Raw genomic sequence first — 15,640 nt, 5'->3', positions numbered from 1 at the left:
CACAATTCAGATTAGGGAGACTAAATAATTAGCATATAATCAGTACATTTTTTTAATCAACCTTTCATTTATTCATGTATGTCAGCTAAGGAATCAAAAGGTGCAAGTATTAGAGCATTTAACATCAAAATGGATAAACTGCAAATTATTTTGCTGCTTTATTCATTATGATTTAAACTGATCTAATATTTGCATATTCTGCTTCTTTAGCTGACATAAATGATTAAATGAAAGGCTGATATCCAATACTGCTCATAATGTTTAACTTGCCATCCATGCACTACCTGTGACAGTGAAAGTAATGCCCTGCAGCAGCACATGAGGCTTAGGAAGGTGAGTACCTCACCCTGAGTAGTGGGTTAAGGTGGTGTGGAGTGTCTATTTAAAATATATATAATAAAGTCTCCCTAATCTTAATGTGCGTGGTATAATGTGGCCATTATCCAATACTGCTCAAACTGCCCCTAACCGGAAGTCTTGATAAATAAGCTTCTAGGCCCCATATCTCCATCACACTTATTTGGAATCCGTTGATATGAGAAAAGTACCCAATTTAATTTTGGGTTCACTTTCTGGGATGTCACTAATTAGTATAGCTGAAAACTGTTTATCCTGTGTAATGTACATAGGGCCTGATTCAGACCCGGACGCTATTTGCGTCCGATCGCTGGCTAAAAGGGGCCGGCTATGCGCTCACACCTGTATAAAGACGCCCCTTTGCCACTCACAACACACGTCATCTCCGGCAGTTGTAGGATTAATCGGGAACATCGACAGCCATCGGAGCTGCTCGCAGCACTTGTGGTAGCCTTTTCCTACCACAACATTGAGAGCAGTTCTGGCTAAAATACAACCCAGTCACGTGTGTAATGACGCTACTTTAGTAATTATGCACACCCATTAAATGCCGTTCTGACGGTCGGGCACGCCTGCGTTCGCACATCCACACCCCCGTTTTCAAGCAGTTTCCCGTTACCACCCACTGCGGGCTACGGGCGAGCACTGTCCCATCTCAATGACTGGTTCGCGCACGCGCATTGCGACTCATACGCATGTGCAGATTGCGAAAAATCGCTCAATGCGAGCGCAGCACAGCGTCCGGGTCTGAATCAGGCCCATATTTCACTATGCTTCCAAAAGACGCACCTACCATATCTGACCTGCAAAAAACAATGTAACATTTAGGTCGCTACACAGTTGTACAGTAAAAGAAACATATAGATGGCCTGGTCAGCAACATGTGAAATACTGTACTCTTCATCTGGTCATGAAGGAGCAAATAATTATACATAGAAGCTATTATAGGCATATCGAAAACATTTCTCAAATGTAATCAAGATAAAAAATGCCAGCCCCACGCAATTAAATTTTTTAAGTGCAGTTAAGTTCCTGACAAAGATTAATCACTGTTGAAGTAATTGTTTCCATCCTCTCTGTATAAAAAACCAACACGGATTACAGTTAAGTTCCAGACATAGATTAATAGCACTTGGAGTAATTGGTTACGTCCTCTTTGTATAAAGAACTAACATGGCTCTCGGTCTGCGTTACAAATCTCTCGTTTATCGACTGTCTACTGCCTATTTATCTTTTAGCCAAACAATCATTTCCTAATTGCTAGACAAACAGCAAAGAAACAGAGCGAGCAGTTCATCTGTAACTGCCAGTGCCAGGTAAACACATTTATCAATACATCTTTAATAGCCCAGGTAAAACAATCAGGAGCTCTTGTTTGCAATTAACATTTTGCAATATTTGAAGCTGATGAAGGCAGTAGAGATAAGGTTATTTTTCTGTGCAAAACCTTCTAAAATGTGGAGGTGTTTCCCCCAACCAATCAGATTCTAGCTTTCATTGAACCTGCACATTCTAGAAAATGATACCTTGAATCTGATTTGTTGTCTCCACTCTTCCTCTCAAGGTGATAAATCTCCAAAATCTTTAAGAAAGAAAATAATAAAACACCGCATCCTAATTGTGTTCAAACTCACTTCGCCATATCTGGCCTCTCCAGCTCTGATCAAACCACGAACGCTGTTTTTCTTTTATTTTATTGTAAGGAGGGTGTCTGGCCCATACTTGCCTACACAGAAACAGACAGATCACAGGTGCACAACTCCAAATTACTGATTGTATATAAATACATTATGCAATAAAATTTTGCAATAAATAGAGGTTTTTAGCATAATTATGGCCAAGGTTATGGGCCTACCCACCATATCCAGGTAACCTCTGTAGGGTAGGTTCCTAACATACTAAGGCTCAAATCCAGAGCGCAGGACACCCCCAAACCAGCTCAGCCGAGCCACCCCAGGGCATCGCTCTGATGAGAAAGGTGAAGTGTAAAGTAAGATAGGTAAGAGCATCCCTTTTTTGTTTTTGCCCCGTTCTTTGTTTAGTTTGCTTCCTTATTGTTCGATTATTTTATTTTACTTCCATGCGCGAGCTGTTTATATGTCATATTTGTGATCTCAGGTTCGGTTTACTGCTGATACTTCTTTGATTGTATATTTTGGTATTTAATTGTACCACTGTACTTTCCATTTTTATTGGCAACACTTATATTTTTGTTTATATTGGTTTTGTTTTGTTTATAATATGTAGAAAATTTTCTAATAAAAATCTACATGATTTAAAAAAAAAAGATAGGTAAGAGCAGCTACGGCTGCATATATAGGATACGGGCGGGAGCCTCCCGAAAATCGGGTGCCATTGTGAAGAGGGGGCATCATCGCAACGCCACGCCCCCTTTTTGCAGCGATAGGCCCCCGCCATGGAAGCCGGACAGCTCCCTCCCAGAAGGAGGGGGCTGAAAGTCGTCGGGTATGGTCTGGCCACACCTCCCTGGGTTGAACTGGCACCTAGAGAGAGTTTGCAAGTGTGATCTAAAAGCATTCAGTTACAGTTAGCAGCTTTTAAATTCCTTGATTAACAAAATTACATTCACGCAGGGAACATGGTGCAGTTGAACATTGTATGCACTGATTGTTTTTTAGTTAAATTCCACTTAGATATCTACATCAGGATGTAGTTGAAATGCCTGCGGACGGAATGCGGCCACTGACATACTGATGCCGGAATCCCGACCGCCGTCAAAATGCTGACGCCGCTATCCCGAATGAGATCAGGATACCTGCGTCGGCATACCGAACGCCAGAATCCCAAAAGTGCAGACCCAGTAAGTAGCTGATTCCCCTGGGATTGGGGGTTAGGGGTAGTCACCATCGGGAGGTTAGGGTTAGGTACTCCTGGGAGAGTTAGGTTTAGGGTGCGGGCAGGGGGGCTTAGGATTCGGCACCACCGGGGGGGAGGTTAGGGTGCGGGCATCACTACAGGAGGGTTAGGGTTGGAGGGGGAGAGGGGGAGGGTTAGGGTACTTACCTCCCCTGTAGGGATCTTCAGCGCTCGGGCTTCTGCCATCAGGATTTGAACCGGAGGCTATTGAGCCGCCGGTATATCATACCCAGCCCAACTACATCAGCTCTGAACACGGATCTGCCCTGAGTTAACATTTGTCTAAGGCAGCACTAATAATAATTAGTAGATAAAACAGATTGCTATGTTCTACTTAACTGTGAAGTACCGTTGAGACAAGCGTATCAAAGGCCCCCTAGTAATTTCTACCTGGGCCCCACCTTACGGACACCCCTGGGGTGTATACAGTAAGTACAGTATAAAACAAGTTTGGTGTCTCATCTTGTTTTCATGTATATATCTCACATTTACCAATGCAGGTGACTTTATTCATTGTGTGTAGTTAAAGTCCTAATGCTTTTATTGACTGTTTGCTATTTTCCATGTCTGTTTAGAAATTACTGTGACAATTGCGTTAGTGATTCAAAACAGATACAATAAGCGCTTGCAGCTCAGTGAGCTACATACTGTGCACCAGGGGCGTTTTAAGAGAGGAGGGAGCCCGTGTGCACTCCTCGTGCGGGGCCCCCTCCTCTCTCCGCGGTGGCCGGCAGCCGACTGATGCGGCTGGCCAGCCACCGGAGCATTAGTAGACTCCGGGCGCTAGAGTGTGCCCAGAGTCTACTGCGCATGTGCAGAACGCCGGAAAAATGGCTGCGGCGGCCATTTTTCCTGTGTTCTGAGCAGCAGTGACACTCAACGCGGGACCTCGGACAGGTAAGTTTAAAAAAAATATGGGTGCAGTGCGGGGCCCCCCAGGACCCGGGGGCCCGTGTGCCCCGCACACACTGCACCCATTATAGATACGCCACTGCTGTGCACCTAAACTGCTCACTCCTATTCCGTGCAGAAATGAGACTATATCATGTAACATAAGATGCTGGTAAACATGATCCAAAATGTTTTTTTTTTTAAACTAGCACAAGTGAAATACAAAACTGGGGTAGGGAGAAAATGCTGCTGCTGTTCCTCTTTCATCCCCACTTCTCATTTGCGATGATTCACGAAACTGAAAACCAGAGATATTGGTCCTGTTTCATCAGAGGACAGAATTGCAAAACTGCACTCAAGCGACTGTGCAATTGTGTCCTTGCTAAAATGCAAATACAGCAGGAGGTGTCTGACAGCGCTACGACCGAGGTCTCAGCCCCGGTTCTCCATCGCGTCCATTGGTCGCTATGTTGGACGGAGCCGCTTTCGCAGTTTGGCTGGTATGCGAGGCCAGGAAACCGCTTCCATATATGCAGGTCCTGGCCTTGCCACTCCCGGTAAAAGGAAGCCACACACACCTGTTTCCATGAACGCAGGCCGGCCCCACCCTGTAAATGCCTCTGCCTGTCAATCTGCATTTGCAGATTCCCAATAATCGTGAATCTGCGACCAGCTGTGCACTTGCGAGCAGTGATGAATCGGGGTCTATTGTTGGTAGAAAAAAAGAACAATCAACGTTTTTAAAAAGGGAGAAACACACATTTGCGTTTAAAGTATTTGCTGTATTCTTCTGTTTTCCTATACAATCGAGTCGTATTTGCCCCATCCCCTCCCTACAGTCCCACATTTCCCGGTGTTATCTCCCCATCCTGCTGCTCTCTTCACTAGTAAATGGACGGGATGCAACATTTTTATTTCTTGCCCTGGAGCAGGGGGCACAGAGCTTAACCCTTTCTCATGTTAGGCCGTGTCACGTAGCTGGGATGTCCAGTGATGGTCAAATCATCAATGGTTTCTCATTGATGGTTTCATGCCATCGATACTAAACACCCATGGCACCATCGATGGTTAAACCTGTCGATGGCCATCCCTAATATTTGTCCTAACTGCTGGGAGTGTAGGGGGGTTGTGTCCTCCTCACGGCTGCTTTGCACGGTAGAGCTGTGATGATTGGGTGCTTTGCACAGTAGAGCTGTGATGATTGGGTGCTTTGCACAGTAGAGCTGTGATGATTGGGTGCTTTGCACAGTAGAGCTGTGATGATTGGGTGCTTTGCACGGTAGAGCTGTGATGAGTGGTTGCTCCTGTTGGTAAACAACATATACACGTTATAAACCTTTAACTAAATCTTAGCTTCCTGGCTGTACCATTTAGGAATAGTTGCCACATTTTGGTCATGTATTATTTCTATATTCTTTCCCAATTTACATGCACCCAAAAATTCATATAGAGCCCCCATCTAGGGCAGTGCCTACCATGGGAGTGGTATGATTTGCCGACATTCAGAATGCTGACAGGTTCTACAACCATTATTTCGACATGCAATTAGGTTAACATGTCGACACCAATATATGGGGGGTTTGTCTTGCTTATTTTAGCCTAATCCTAAACCTTAAAATCAACCAATAAAACTATTTGGTGTCGGCGTTCTGGACTTGTCGACATTTTAACCATGTTGACTAAATGTATGTTGACATATTGGTTGTCGATCTGACGCCCATGTCGTCATTCTTACTGTCGACATACAGAACCTGACAACATTCTGGTGTTGACATGGCGACTGTCGACCTTCTGAATGTCGACTAGCTGGCTGGATACCCCATACAACGTCACCTTTCCACTTTGAGAACACGGGAAAACAAAGTTATACTTTAATCAGAAATAACACAAACACACGTTGCTGTCACCCTGGAATGCGGGAGCCGATGGTTCATGCTCTGGTCTTGAAAATACTATTGTCTTTGGGCCTGATTCACAGATTGGCGCTAACACAATTGCTGCTGCGACTCCCTGCGAAACACCTCCCCCATATGCTGACCGCCTGTCACTCACTTTGTGGGTGAATCCTCTGTGCGGGCGTAATTGCAAAACAATCGCTGTGCGTTCGCAGTGCGGCTTACATGCATGCGCAATGGCAAAACATCGCTTAATCTGCGTAAAAATCGCCATTGCGTCCGTCTCTGAATCAGGCCCTTTGTCCACATCAGGCGCACATCACCAGTTATGTCCGTACCAGTGTAATATTGGAAAGTACTGTATCACACGTTTTCTAATTTGTAGCCAGCATTGCCTGTAAAATACATTTAGGGGCTTAATACGGAATCTGTATGATTTACCGGCGGACGGGATGCCGACGGTCAGAAGACCGACAGCGGCATCCTGATGGTGAACATCCCGACAGCGGCTGGTAAGTAGCCTAACTTAGACCCAGGGCCGGCTCTAGGGGTGTTCGACCATTGCGGTCGCACAGGGGCGCCACCCGTAGAGGGGCAACACCCCTCCCCAGCATCCCAATTTGGCCCTCGGGTGGTCAAATCGGGAGGCTGGGGACCCCCACCGCCGCAGCTGTGCGGCGATGCCGGACCCCCAGAGAGTGGACTGATGGGAGAGGGCTGGGGGAAGCCCAGCCAGTGACAGAGTGCTGGGCTTTACCCCCAGCCTGACATTATTTGGAGGCGAGCCATGCGGGCACGCCTCCAAATAACGTCACACGGGGCGTGGCCTATGGAAATTAGGGCGCTCTCTCAAGAGCCGGCACAGGGTGCTCAGAACCCTGGAGCCGGCCCTGCTTAGACCACGCCCCCATTTTCATTCGCGAACGATGTTGGGGCGCACAGTAGAGAGCTGGCACAAGGTGCTCCGACCCCTGAAGCCAGCCCTGCCGGTCGGTGCCGAACTCACCCAGGCAGGTCCCTAAACCTAACCCCCATCCCCGGTCTAACCCTAACGCGCATACTTACCTTCAGGATGCAGACGTCTGTATTTTGATCCCTTTGGGATACCGGTGTCGGCATCTTGACTGTATCCCGCTTAATACTAGGTGGCTGTAGCTTCAATTTTGCTAGTTGGGTGTCAGATGCTCCTTTTTTCCAATCCCTGGCGAGAAATCTCTTCTTTTATCCAGTGCAAATATCTGCAAACATTATTCGCTTCAGATGTACGTAACATTCGTTTTCCACATTTGTTCTATGTGTGGTCAGAGACAAATATAGTTGAGTCTCCGTCTGAATTATTGTTGAAGATCACGAGAGGGCGCTTCCAGCAGCACAATGGAAAGTTATGCTCAGGCAGTGAAGTCGGCCAGAGAAGGAAACAAGCCAAGGTTTGATACGACGCTCTGTCTGTGTCATACCGCAATGCACAAACTAAGCAAGAGGCCGCATTCTGACTGCTAGCACTGTGCCCTTCCACAGAATAGGACCTGCAAAGCTTGCAGAAAAATAAATAAATAAATAATTTAAGACCTTGAATTTAGTATTTTCATAGAAAAATAAGACACATAGACTTCACTCCCAGTAGTGACGTTGCCTACAGCGAGGTGAACCCAGCGCTTAGGAAATTAATTTATTGTTGAGAGGAGAGAAAGATGTCATGATATTATTACGCATACGGGAGAGATGGAAATTACTGGGGCCAGTAAATAAATCTAGCACATTTGACAGATGATCTAAATGATCTTCCTTGGAATGTCCAAACTGCAAAGATCTAAAGGGTAGTCTGCAACACATCAAGAAAGCTGGCCGTGTGTGTGTGTGTTTAAGAACACAGAGTCATTTACGTACATTGGCACAGTGTATATATCAGACGAGGGCTGAGGGGAAACCACAAAATTCTATTTGGAGACCGTTGGCCTGTTATTAAAGAATTGCATATGGGCATGTGTTGCGAAATGCAGAACAAGTACGTTTTGCAGACCACAGTCTGCAGACCTAGGTGGTCATTCGGGAGACTTTCTGGTAAGGGGTACAAATTCTGCAAAAATTAGATTTGTTTTACAGAACAAGATATTTTGCATCCCAGCTTAAGCATGTAGTAGTGTAGTTTTCTGAGCCATGCGGGACGGCCAGGATCTTCTAGCACGTTAGATATAGCGAAACACAGAACTTTTAAGTTTAACTAAGATTCATAGCCAGGGCCAGCTCTTGGGGCGTTCGACCAGTGCGGTCGAACAGGGACGTCACCCTATACAGAGCGTACCCCTCCGTAACATCCCGATTTCAGCTGGACAGTCACGTTTTTCAGGCACTGTCCCGCCGCGGTGTTGCCGGACTTTCGGAGAAGCTGAATGCATGTGCAGGTAAAGGGCTAGGGGCACCCCAGCTACTGACGGGACTGCTGGGCTTGCCCACAGCCTGATGTTAAACGGGAGGCGTGCCATATGGACACACCTCCAAATAGTGTTAGTTACGTGCGGCTTCACCATGGGCGGGGATGAGGGGCGTCCCTCTCCCATTCTGAACAGGGCGCTGCTCATCCTGGAGCCGGCCCTGCCCATAGCACAAGTACTGCAAAATGCGCATAGATATAAGAATGTAAACCAATCAGGGGCGGAACCACCGACGGTGCAGCCGGTGCCTTGCACCAGGGCCTGCTGTGGTGCAGGGGCCCATGGCCGCCTGCATCCGACAGCGCCGCTGCCTGCCGACCCGGTCCCCATTAAGTAAATGGTTGGAACCGGAGCTGGCCCGCTTCGGCTGCTCCGGCTCCAACATGACAGTCTGACACCCACCGCGGCCTGGCCCCTTGTAATGACACGGCGCGCATGACGTCACGTGCGCCATGTCATAACAGGGGGCTGGGCTGCTGGAGGGAGAGGATCAAGAGGAGCCGCGGATCAAGAGGAGCAACGAGGAAAAGAAGCGAACAAGGAAACAAGGTAAGTAAGCGGCTGCGGTGGTATGGGCTCTGGAGAGCAAGGCTGAGACACACACTGATGGGGAGAGGAGCAAGGCTGAGACACGCTGGGGGGGAAGGCTGAGACATGCTGGGGGGGAGGCTGAGACACGCTGGGGGGGAGGGGGGAATGGCTGAGACACACTGGGGCTGGGGGGGAAAGAGGATGACACGCTGGGGGGGGAAGAGGCTGACATGCTGGGGCTGGGGTGGAAAGAGGATGACACGCTGGGGGGGAGAAAGAGGATGACACGCTGGGGCTGGGGGGGAGAATGAGGCTGACACGCTGGGGCTGGGGGGTGAGAATGAGGCTGACACACTGGGGCTGGGGGAAAGAATGAGGCTGACACGCTGGGGCTGGGGGGGAGAATCAGGCTGACACACTGGGGCTGGGGGGGAGAATCAGGCTGACACACTGGGGCTGGGGGGGAGAATCAGGCTGACACACGGGCTGGACGGACAGGATTTAATGACTGGGGGGGCAGTGAGGGGTGGTGAAAAAACAAGGCTGGGCAGCAGGACAGACACTGGATTTAATTACTGGTGGGGGGGAGTGAGGGGTGGTGAAAAAATGTTGGGGTGCGGGGTGCAAGCATATTCTTGCACCTGGGCCCACCACTCTCTAGTTCCGCCACTGAAACCAATATATTTAGAAAATAATGGCAGCCCCGATAGCTCGCTACTGTCAGGGGCTCTATGAAACATGGATGAGGGTGCTGAGCGCCGTTGATTCGGATAAAAATCGGACATTCTGAATGATGTGATGGAAAAACTGGGAGTGAGTGTCATTTTCATATTACAGTGACTTCTGCCTCGTAATATTACATTGTGCCTTCCTGTGTAATGGCATGCCGGCCACCATATCACTATTGCCAAGTATTCTGTGCACAGTTATGCAAAAGAAAATTATGTCAATATTGAAAACTTTGTTCCTCTAATGAGCCACCAACCGTCTTCATTTCTGAGTTTGCTGAGTTCTGATTGGATGCAGCACTAAGTCCTACCTACATACCCCGGCAATGTTGAGGGAAAGACAGTTGGGCATACTAAAATGGAAGAATGGGTATGGCTTTCGGTGACAGCGAGGGACATCCATATTCTTGTCTAGTTTGGGAGGACCTTGTATCTGCGTCACCTGGCATAGTCAAGGAAATCAATGACATGTATGCAGAAGTATTTGGGCCTTCGGCTATTCGTAAAGCTTTGGCTCCAAATAGGGAGCAGAGAGCTTGAGCTTCTTCATGTATCAATAAAAACACCTCTCTGACTGTCCCTTGGAACCTGCTCTGAGAGGACTTCCCTACTGATAAACCACTACTATTGCGGCACTACCTAATTGTCCAAGGTTCTCTTTTACCAATACCTTGGTATGATTCCAGTTGATATTTGCCCCTCGTCCTTATGATTGATCACTGCCGGCCCTGACCATTCTTCTGTTTTTGTTTGTAGTTATTTTGACTCTTCCTCTTTCTCCTACCCATCTTTTTCCCACTCACTATATCTGTCGTTCTAGCAAACTCCCGAGGCTACGTGCTTAAGACCCAATTACTTCCACTTATCGGGTTTCCTAGTAAAGTCCCAAGTGTGTACAAATATTTGTGGTAACATGCATTACAGTTTACTACTACGTATTCCAGCTGGTTAAATAGCTCACATCATTATTGTAATGTGTATTATTTCTGTATTTTTATTATTGCCACAAGACGTTTGCTGGGGATAGGAGGTGACAGCTTCTAGCATATGTGTAATATACAGCCTTTGTTTTTTGTTGCAGGCAGTGGATCCTACATCATAGGCCAATATGAGTGACCTTGTGACCCCGACACCAGCAGAGATACCCAAGCATATACTGGACATTTGGGTCATCGTCCTCATCATCCTGGCCACTATATTGGTGATGACATCAATGCTTCTTCTTCCAGCCGCTGCAGTTATTATGTACAGAGTCAGAACACATCCAATCAGGAGTACCAGTTAGCAATATGGAGGCTAAACCAAAATGCTATCCTGGAGCCGGGAGCCATTTTGCAGACAGAACTATCAAATAATCCTGTGCCGTGTTGCATTCTGGGACACAGGCATACAATGAACTACTGTATTTGATGCTCATTTTATACTGTACATAGTATTTGGACATGAACGATTCATATTTTATGAAGGAACATTTCAAAGCAGCCCCAAAATATTATGTTCACACCTGTAATTTGCATGTGTTTTAGTCATAATGTTTGTGTATTTGTTGAAGGTAAAAAAAATAAGATTTTATTTAAAAAAAAAAAAAAAAATTAAAATTTTCTTGTCTTGACCATTGCAGTTTACCCTGGAAATATGATAAGAAAAAAATTAACATGGAGATTCTTGTTCCAACTAATGCACACTCTCAGGGCCGCCATCAGTGGGGGACTGCCGGGACTGGAGTCACGGGCCCGAGCACTCGGGGGGCCCGCCCGGCACCTTATACTGCCACCCGACCGCTACTAACCCCCTGGCCCACATTGACAGTGACAGCTCGGCAGTGGCCACCCATGCAAAGTGCTCTTAACTATTCCCCCAGCCGAGCCCCCCTGCCGCACAATATTGGCAGTGAGTGAGTAATTAACTCACCCAGCCACGCTGTCCTCCCACTCTGCCTCCCGCATTGGCCAGCGTGCCCACTGCTCCCCTCTGTCCTCAATAAAGTTTCCTACTGTCAACAATGTAGTAGGCGCGGCGTGACGTCATGATATCACGCTGCTGGATGAGAGAAAGGATCCGCGGCGAGTGGGTGGTGTGAAGAGCCGGCGTTATTCAGACAGTCGAGACAGAGCATGATGGACACTGTCCCTGCTCCTTGGGTTGTGGATAGATCCCCTTCTCATTGTGCTCCATGGAATTCTCCCCACCTATATAATGCTATTTCTGCATTTTTTTTTCTGATTAAATATAATTTTTCCCTTATATATCAAATCCTCTTAATGTTTCCAAATCAGCATAGACCTCTATTAAACAGTTACAATATGGGTTTCTTGCTGCCTGTCTTAAACAGAAGACGGCATTCTACACATGCACAGAATGTATATCACTACCAATTAGATTAATATAACACAACAAACTTAAATTATGTTTTCTTTTCATTCTCTCACCCCTGGTACAGCTTAAGTATCCGCATTCAGAAAGTTGTTGTATTAGTGCACATATAGGAAGTATCAAGCACTAAGGGCCTGATTCACAGACTGGCGCAATGCCGATATTTACGCACAATGAGCAATTGTTTTATAATGCGCAACTGTGCACACGCAGCGTTTGTGTTGTGACTACATTCATACAGAAGAACCATTTGCAAAGTGAGTGACATGTAGTCAACGTGTTTTTTTTTGGGGGGGGGGGGGCTGGGGGCCCTGCCTATTTTGTTAGTCCCGGGCCCCAAAATTTCTGATGGCAGCCCTGCACACTCTGTTTAATCACAAATAATTAGCGCTTTACTGTAAAATCCCCACAAAATGCTGCACTCCCATAATTTTGTTCTGGTAATAGAACCACCATTTTGTGTGATGGAACAGGTTCCTTGGCAATATGGAATATACTGTACATTGCCATAACTTCAAATATTACAATGAGAAATGATCCATTAAGACGAGTTGCTGTTTTTACTCTATTACCGATATTTTGGGGGGATATACTTACATAAAGGTGGTAAGGTGCAGCAACTTGATGGTGCGACCAGATTTTACAACTTTGGTAACCGGCTCCTGAGAGAGGTAAATGTTTTATTTTATTAGTGAATTCCTACAGTGCCTAATATATTACGTACAAGGTACGGGGAGTATGTAATTATAATTAATTAAATTTTAGATATAAAGCGCTAGCATAGTGTGTAGCGTTTTAAGGTTGGTGTCAAACACCGTAAGAAAACAAGATCGAGTATGAGCAAGCCGAAAGAGAGGTGTGAGGGCCTTGCCCCTCCCTGCGATGGGCCCGGGGAGATGTAGGGGCTACTGCGCGTGCGCTGTCCCGCTGACTTCACATGCACGGCCGCCATTGCCAGGGGAGGGTTCCTATGGATCACTCTTCCGGTAAGTTTTGCAATGTGTAACCCATTGACTACAATGGGCTAACGCCATCTTCAGCTGCGGGGGCCAATCTCCGGTATGCATCGCATTCCGGAAGTTGGTTTAATTTTTCTATGGTGGCTGCTGGTGGGAATGGACGGATCGCATCAGGTATCGGAGATATCTGCTGCAGCCCCTCCTTCATACATAGCGGTGATACGAAATATTTGTGGTTACCCCCAGTGAATAAGTCGCAAATATTTAATTTATATGAGCCCCATAGACTGTTGAAAAAATAGCTTACTACAATACTTTGTTCATTCCTTGTGGCACTGGACGCAGATGTTGGGATGACCAAGGAATTTATTATCCACGTAGTAAGTAGCTGGGGGATCCCAGTGGATGTTATCCAAGCAGGACAGGAATGCTGGAGAACCGGGCCTCAGCTCTCAGCTCTGTTATCCAAACAGGACAGGTATACTGGAGAACCGGGTCTCAGCTCTCAGCTCTGTTATCCAAGTAGGACAGGTATACTGGAGAACCGGGCCTCAGCTCTCAGCTCTGTTATCCAAACAGGACAGGTATACTGGAGAACCGGGTCTCAGCTCTCAGCTCTGTTATCCAAGCAGGACAGGTATACTGGAGAACCGGGTCTCAGCTCTGTTATCCAAGCTGGACAGGAATGCTGGAGAACCGGGCCTCAGCTCTCAGCTCTGTTATCCAAGCAGGACAGGTATACTGGAGAACTGGGCCTCAGCTCTCAGCTCTGTTATCCAAGCAGGACAGGAACGCTGGAGAACCGGGCCTCAGCTCTCAGGCTTGAGGTGCTGCAGCGTTACAAAGGCAGGTTTGTAGAGACTAGTCACAGGCTAAAGGAGCAGCAGAGTACAGCGATACTGTTAAAATGTTAGCATCCCCAGGATCTATGTAGGGGGTACTGCAGCAAATATCGGATATCCCTCATTTCCAATTGCTATAGCAGCCCGCATAGGTTTCTATATTGTGAGATTTACAAAGATCCGGAATGCTTAGTCCTCTTTTCTCTTGCTGTAATGGCCTTACTCAAATTGGATATTAAATTACCCCGTTGGGCGGTGTAGGCTTCATAAATAATAGTATTCCGTATTACTTTAGTTGCTTCCTGCGGTATCCATCTATCTAGCACAATCTTCCGGCTCTGTAAGACGTGGTCATGAATATGCTAATCCTCGCAGAGAGAATTGGAAGTGATAGATGAGCACAGACAGTGTTAGTATAATAATTCAGCCACCAGCTGCGCTTTGTCAGTGACTGAAAGCTGACACATTTTATAGACAAGTAGACCGTGCTCTCTGGCACAGATGGGACAAACTATAGACATGAGGCAGCTGCTGTCAGCATTAGCAGGAACAGTCTCTCTCTTTAGTGAGGTCATCACTAGCAATCTGTGTCTTGCAAGGCATTTTTGTTAGCTTTACTTACGGCCATCAGTAGTCTAAACCCAGCCCCCTCTTCCCCCCCTAACCCTCCCTTAGGGGTTCCTAACCCTAACCTCCAGCCTTAGTGCCTAACCCTAACCTCCCCCTGTTAGTGCCTAAACCTAACCCCCCTCCAAGGCACCCTAAACCTAGCCCTCACGGGGGGGGGGCTAAACCTAACCCCCCCTAGTGGTGCCTAACCCTAACCCCCCCTTTCCCTACCCTAACCCTCTCGGGGGGTACCTAACCCTAAATCCTCCCTACACCCTAAGACGCCCGGCTTACCTTCATTCGTTAAGCCGGGTGTCGAGATTTAGTAGTGGGGCTAATAATAGGCATCGGGATTTCGACGCCTATCTTTAGTCCCATGTCGGGATGTGGCTGTCGGGATGTAGTTAGGATAACTACCCGCCTGTATCCTAAGTACTTTCCCGTAAAAGACAACATAAAAGACAACATATGCTTACATATACAATACATTGAGATTACTGGGCTGTAATAGAGAGGTCTCATGTAGACAATGCTGAGCTAGGGCACCATCGCTGTCCCATGGCACCTGTGTTTGGCTTACAGGACGCCTGGAACGGCAACCTGCAGCCCAGAATGCTTCCACAAATATGGGTGGGTGCACCCCAAAATGTGTACAACACTGCACGCACTGGCACATATATACAGCTTTTTTTGTTTTATTTACATGCACGCATTGCGGGTGCCCATGTGCCTGATTTCCGCCCTCCTCAGTGTTTGGCTTTATGTGCAGGTTTGTGATCTAGTATTATGTATAAAAGTAGGAGACGCTCACGGCACTACTGAATACCACACCAATAAAATATGATGACAAGAGGAAGTTAGTTCTAGGAAATCTGACCTTTAGCTGGTTCTGTGAGGGAATCCAATCCTGTATTCCAGTCTCTATTTCAGTATCAACACAAGTTCATCTTCTTTAAAGTCTGAATGTTTCTTCACAACCTTTGCCTAGACATGGGGTGGGGAACCTTTTATCTGCCGAGGGCCATTTTGATATACAGTCAGGTGCATAAATATTGGGATATTGACAGAATTTTCATATTTTGGCCTCTATTCACCACCACAATGGCTTTGAAATGAAACAAACAAGATGTGCTTTAACTGCAGACT

The 15,640-nt window shown here is 46.8% G+C and overlaps 1 protein-coding gene across 1 annotated transcript in view; it reads left to right on the top strand.

Moving 5' to 3' along the window:
• The window catches only part of SMIM3 (small integral membrane protein 3), a 30,185-nt gene that overhangs the window by 13,948 nt on the left and 597 nt on the right, over positions 1-15,640 (top strand). Inside the window, exon 2 of the mRNA XM_088478246.1 lies at positions 10,793-15,640. This exon is cut by the window's right edge and continues 597 nt beyond it. Within this exon, the coding sequence (XP_088334372.1) occupies positions 10,820-10,996 (177 nt within the window). The 5' untranslated portion in view covers positions 10,793-10,819 and the 3' untranslated portion in view covers positions 10,997-15,640. The remainder of the gene's footprint in view (positions 1-10,792) is intronic.

The sequence above is a fragment of the Taudactylus pleione genome, unplaced genomic scaffold (assembly GCF_031769625.1).
Source record: "Taudactylus pleione unplaced genomic scaffold, aTauple2 ptg000212l, whole genome shotgun sequence".
Lineage (NCBI taxonomy): Eukaryota > Metazoa > Chordata > Amphibia > Anura > Myobatrachidae > Taudactylus > Taudactylus pleione.
The sequence above is the reverse complement of the archived record's forward strand: the minus strand, read 5'-3'. Positions and strand labels throughout refer to the sequence as shown.